We start from the raw sequence: 6,288 nt of genomic DNA, 5'->3' as shown, positions 1-6,288 counted from the left end.
CGAAACAAGGGCTGCACCTATGAGGGCAGATAATGACATAGTAAGGATACTGAGTTAGGAAGAAGGTTTGAAAATCCAACAGTTATTGTCAGAGTCCTGTTGAAAAAAACCCAGAATGTTTAATCTCGGTCACAAAAAAGCAAATTTACCAAATGCAAAGGATGCATGTGAAATTCTGGCCAACCCTAACCCTCATTCTAGTGTGTAGCAAATTTAAATGTTGTTAATCCCAAGTGACCTAAAAGAAGAAACCTATTTTTTTGTATGTTATAAATTATGAATTACAGATTGAGCTGCTCATTTTTTTTTTTTTGCTTGAACTTAATAACAAAAACTGCTTATGAGTCCCGTCTTTCCATTGTTTTAAATAAAAACTGAAAACGAACACATTAAAAAGTGTTGTTATCCATAAAATGCTTTCAATGTCACTTAGCTATTCTCTTAAACACTCCTGCTCTCTCTGAAGCATCCAGGATTTTTACTCAGCTTCAAATATCACCCCCCAAAAAATTTAACCGACTGCCTGACTTTCTCTCCTTTGCATCCCCCAAATAGAAAGTTAATTTAAATGACTGATAACATCCAAAGTGTAAATACAGAAAATATAATCTATCCACGCCACAGGAAATTTATGAAGGCACAAAAGTTAAATGTCACAATAGCTCAATAAGAACTGAGTCCCACGCCTGAGCCCTGCAGAGCGTTACATGCTGCAACAATTGCTTGGTGAGAAGATTAAGTTCCTGGAAGTCTCAGCTGCATGCCTGGGCCACTCATGGTGACAAAAAAAAGGTACATCCAGCCATTAACTGGGGCCTCTATGACAGAAAGGCAATTGCACACTCTACAGCAACCAGTAAAGTGAGAATTCAGAATCGCCCCCATTTTTGTCATTACAAAGTGCAACATTACTCAGTAGTTACATTACATCAAGAAATGTAATGCATTGTCTGAATAAAATGAAAGCGCACGCTTTTTTGTTCCGATGGTGGATTTTTTACTTATTTTTAATTTTTTTAGTAACCTATCATGCGTAGCTCCTAATTTAATTTTTAGAGCTGCAACACTCAAGCAAACTAAAAAAAGACTGTGCATGGTACGATGAGCTGATCAAAGCCCTTAACTTTAGGTGCCACACAGTTATTTAAAAACAGGCATCTAATTGCTAGCACCAAAGTTAATCCATTTTTCCCTCGTTAAGTTCCATCTTATGGATGCATTGAATAAACACAAAGTCGGTTGAAAGCCGTAGAACGAAGCGCTGTGATCATGTACAAACAAACTCGTAAATGATATGTGATCGAAATGCGTAAACGGCACCACAGATTGTTTAATGGGATTACGTAAGACCTTGCTATCACTCCTTGGTTAGGCATAACCATGCAGAAGCCCCTTAAAGCTGCCATGTTTGAAAAAACGGAGGATAGTGTTAGAGTCGTGAGGTTGTCCAAGACTTACACTATCAAGTAAAAGCCATTTATGTATCATCAAACTAATAAGATTATCAGAATTGGTTGTAAATACTTGTGTTTGTCTGTCAGGAGCTCTAAAGACGTTTTTAGAGAGCTAAAGATATTTTGAAGCCACAGCCCTTTTTAAAGTCTGTCATGGGTAGGTGGGTGTCCTATGAAGTAAATTTAAATGAAAAACAATCAATTCATGGTACAATTTTATTACCAGATAAGCTTTACCTTCTTTCCAAAATGGCACTATGGGTAATACGGTAGTGAACAGTTCTGAGACGGAGCCAGGTAATGTGTCCGAACACACAGGGAGAAATTAATCTCAATCTAGGAGATCTGAATTGAACTGGAATGTGTTTAATTCGCTTTCTTCACAGGATCACCTAACTAGAACACACTGATTGCCTTAAGGTTCATGTGTTGGGTTCTGTAGTCATGCGGGACTGATTCGCTTTCCCACTTTGACGTTGGATAGCTCACAGTAATCACAGCTGATAGCAGGAGCGTTTAAGGTCACGTCACAGTCGCAAAGAGGTGAACAAGAACATGAGCAGAACCCAATATGTTGTTATCGTTTTCCAATTGGTAAGAGAAGCTGAATCAGAATCACTCATGCCGACAGATATCGCATCTAAAAATACCTTCATCTAGGTTCAGGTTCACCTTAAGAACAAACCATCCAGACACACCACACACTGCAGTGCGAGGAGAGAAGGCGTGAGAGGTTATTAAAGGAAGAAAGTGAACAGCAACTGAATGAAATGCAGAGCAGCATCTCCTCAGGTCATGGATTCTCTGGGAAAAGACATTCTTGTGCAATATTGTTTGACAGAGTAGGGAGTGAAGGATTGATAATCCATAGGCATGTTTCCACTATCCACAATGTTTTAATGATGTCTGCTGGATGCGTTTCCACAGTGACGTGCCAAACAGCATCCTAACGTGTGCCTTGTTTGTTTTAAACTAATAATTTGTTAATGCTGAACAATCCTGAGGGATTAGATTGTTTTAATATGTTCAGAGAAATCCCTCAATAAAATGCTTTGATGCGAGTTTTCCCTGTCTTCCAAAAACAGCTAAAAGAAGAAGTCCATGTTTTATTTCATTATTTCCCACAAAGGTAAGCAGATTTTATTACTGCAATGCACAACAATAGACATACGCAACTGGGTTTAGGTGTTGTTTGTAAACAAATACTCAAAAAACTTCAGCTGTGAAATTTACGAGTTACAGCAAATGTGAGTCGTAGTGGAGTTTAAAGTAAGAGATGAGCAAATCAAAAATACTGTGAATACTCCTCCAGAGAGGAAGCAACATCCCATCAGAAAACTTCATTCATACTACAGTGTAGTACTGTCTAGGTGAGTAAGTAATGGCTCCTTAATGGAGCCATTTTCAAGGTATTCTTATTTGGTCCAGGTCCCTGGAGTGTAAATAACGGGGGTCAAAGAACGCCCTCAGACAGCAACCTTGTTCCTGCAAAGTCTTCCTGTGATGGAAATGCAAAGTATGGGGCAATTAGGAGCATCAACATCAAGCAGAATAGGCAGACTCAAACACTTACACCCAGATATGCAGTGCAACATTAGCTTTGGTAAGAGTTATTAAGCAAAAAGTCACAACAAACAGAACAGCAATATGGATGACATATTGCTTTAACCACTCTCTGTATCTCGAAATCCCTGCAACAAACTGAAAGCTGAAAATTTGGATCCATCTTTACCAAAGGGGTCTCGTTTTTTGAAACAAGTGCTTACTTTTAAAACATAACATGTCATTTCACCATATTTGATTAAAGCCCTGCAGGTGCCTTTAATTAAAGAAGCTTTTGCTTACATATCCATCCATAGCCCAGTTGTCGTTTTTAAACTTGCTGTAGTAATACTCTGTCGGCCCCTTCACTTGGTACACCTTCAACAGCAGCTGGTTCTCCTCTGACTTGTAAGTACCTAGAAAGACGGAGGCAGAGATTCAGACTGCATATGCAAACAGTTTGACTGGTGTTTAAATCTTGCATTAATCAATGGCACATTATCTCCTGATTTGTGTTGGAACTTGTCAAAGTCGAGGACTTTGCCAGAAGAGACAAACACGGCTAGGCAGGCAGGTGGTAAGCAAACAGATTTGTTTGTGACAGGCAGAGAAAAGGAGCCACCTTGACATTTCAAATGATCATCCTCTCTTTCCTTCAAAAACCATATAACACAATATGGGAGGAAAACATGACATTTAGCCTTTAGCAACATGTCTCTGTGTAAATACAGTGCAAACACAAAAGCAGCTGATTGTCAATATGACAGCAGACACGCAAGCAAGTTCTAAGAAAAGACTTGCAAATAAACACCCAATAGATAATTTTCTCTTTTGATTTCTTTTATGGGCTTGTTACATTATGCATTTATTTATTTTATCAGACGGCGAGTTCTCGTTGGCTACAAACTGAATTAGAACCTCTTTCATGTCATTTCAGCGAAAAGTCTCAAACCCAAGGACACTGTTTATGTACTAACATTCATCATAAGTGAAATTTTAGCTAATTTTGTTGTTCCAAGGTTGGATAGTAATGTGAAAAGGGTTGGGATTTATTAATCGAACAGATTCCTACAGTTTGTTTGCTTTTGACCTATTTATTCTGCCTTGCTACTTTTCATGTCTTTGTTGGCCTACATTGACACTCTACACTGTGAAAAAGTATAAAACAGCCATTGATTTCTTTGTGCTTTCCTTTCAGACTGTCTTGTAATCTTTAAAAAAAAAGAGTTGTCAGGGTTAAAACCATCAATAGCATCACATAGGCTACCTTCACACAGCAGGTAAATGCGGCCCACATCTGCTTTTTTTTGTCTTTGCCCATTTCCGACTGAAAATTTAAATCTTTTCAGCCTCTTTGTGGGAGGATGCAACTAAAACAGTTTCTCTAAATTTAAAGAAGTTCTTTGTTACATGTTGACAAAACATTGGTTAATCCCATGAAGTTAGTTTGAAGGATTTATAGTTACAAAATCTGAAAATGTTCAAGTGCAGAACAGGAAATGAGTAAAACTAAAACAAAAGAAAACCATAGAAAAGACTCTTTCAAAGCCAAAATACAGTCACATCAAAGCCGGGCTTTGTTTTAACTTTCCAACATAGAAGGTTACAACATTTTTTTAAAACAAACAACAACAAAAAAAGTCTTTTTAGGGATACACCTTATTTCAACAGCTTTAGCTCCTGGGTTATTACTTATCATCTACATTGTCATTTGCAATCATCAAAATTTGATTCCAATGCACCTAAAATTATTAAGTTAGAGGTTTAGTTTCATCTTTGCTTTTGTTTTTTCTGTGTTTGAACTTTAGTTTCTTTGTATACCTTTAAAAGTATATAGCCATACTTTCAATTGTTTTTTTTTTTACTCACACATTGTAAAATAAATTACTAAATACCAGTGAAGCTGTAAATGTTTGGTACAATAAAGGAGGTTGTAAAAGTTTAAGAACATAAAGTTTTTTAAAGGATAAAGGATTTTTATTTACTTACTTTTCTTCACCTTCAGGGAAATGCTCTAGTTGATTGTACTAGATTGAACATGTCCTTACATGTTCAGCTTCTGGGGTCTAACTCATTTTAACTCACCGATAATAAAATAGGTATCACTGCATAAAAAATAATTTTTCCACACACTGACTATCTTTGAATATTTTCCTTGGTACTTTTGGGATTAAGGTAACGTTATTTTTCATTTATATATTATGAGATATAACACTTGCAGGGCTCTATAACTCTAAGCATAGCGATCTAGCTAATGCTAATTAGTCTTTTACAGTTTCTATCCTCCTACCAAGTATTATAAGAGTGAAATTAAAAGCACAGACTTAAATAACATCATCTGAAAACCCAAAATGATAGTCTTTTACCTGACAGTCTGATCGACACGCCGCTGGTCTCCAGTAATGTGACGTTCACTCGGCTGCTGGTAGCGTTGAACCCAGTAACTGCAAAGGTGGTGGTCTGCCTCTTCCCTAAATACTCGTAGAAACCGCTCCACTCAGAGTTTGGAGAGAAGACATCTGCTGGAACTTGGAAAGAAATACATGGATAAATAACAGCAGCTTAACAAAACAGGAGAAGCAATCTTTGACAGCTGCTAAAATGTCCTAACACAATATCTTGAGCCTCTTCTTCCATCACGACTGAAGGGTCAGTCTGTGCCTCAGACATGACTCACGCCAAACAAAGATGTTGCTGTATTCCTTTGCAAGAATCTCAATCTCAATCTTTTCCTGTGGTGTTTTTCTCTTCTTACTGTCTCCTTCAAACTACAGATTTGACTCTGAAATAATTTATTTAATTTAAAATGTGCTTCATCATATTTGAGCTGATGTATTTAACTCTTACACTCTTTGAAGAGCTGTTCGGTAAAGACGGCTTCTACTGATCTGTGACCCATATAAGTAACGTTCATGGCTACAGTGTCAGCATCTTTTCCTCCATGGGAAATTCTTTTTGAAACACTCATGCTTACTGAGAAATAATGTAATTAATTCAACAACAAAAGTGGAAAAAAAACAATCAGCAATGAAGCAAAAACTCTTCAATTAATATTAATGTGCTGTTTGTAGTCCGTTCTGCATACCACGGATCTTATTCTTCTGTATGTCTGACTCCCCTCTGCCTTTAGGATTTACTTTCACTCCAACTGAAATGAAAGACAGTTTAAAATTCAGTTCAGCTTGAATTGCGTTCAAAATATTATATAAATTACATGAAAAGAGGAAGAAAAAAAATAGAAGAAACATAGAAAGTTGCTTGTTGCTGTGGGCAAAGAAAATCATTTTGTTAT

The 6,288-nt window shown here is 37.0% G+C and overlaps 1 protein-coding gene across 1 annotated transcript in view; it reads right to left on the bottom strand.

The window, feature by feature from the left end:
- The window catches only part of LOC103136602 (CUB and sushi domain-containing protein 1), a 444,439-nt gene that overhangs the window by 31,052 nt on the left and 407,099 nt on the right, over nucleotides 1-6,288 (bottom strand). The window contains exons 69-71 of the mRNA XM_007549920.2: nucleotides 6,082-6,144; nucleotides 5,363-5,524; nucleotides 3,300-3,412 (exon numbers count right to left, since the gene is read on the bottom strand). Of these exons, the coding sequence (XP_007549982.2) occupies nucleotides 3,300-3,412; nucleotides 5,363-5,524; nucleotides 6,082-6,144 (338 nt within the window). The remainder of the gene's footprint in view (nucleotides 1-3,299; nucleotides 3,413-5,362; nucleotides 5,525-6,081; nucleotides 6,145-6,288) is intronic.

Source organism: Poecilia formosa, unplaced genomic scaffold, assembly GCF_000485575.1.
Source record: "Poecilia formosa unplaced genomic scaffold, Poecilia_formosa-5.1.2 Scaffold33, whole genome shotgun sequence".
NCBI classification, from domain to species: Eukaryota; Metazoa; Chordata; class Actinopteri; order Cyprinodontiformes; family Poeciliidae; genus Poecilia; species Poecilia formosa.
This window is presented reverse-complemented; position numbering and strand designations above follow the sequence as displayed.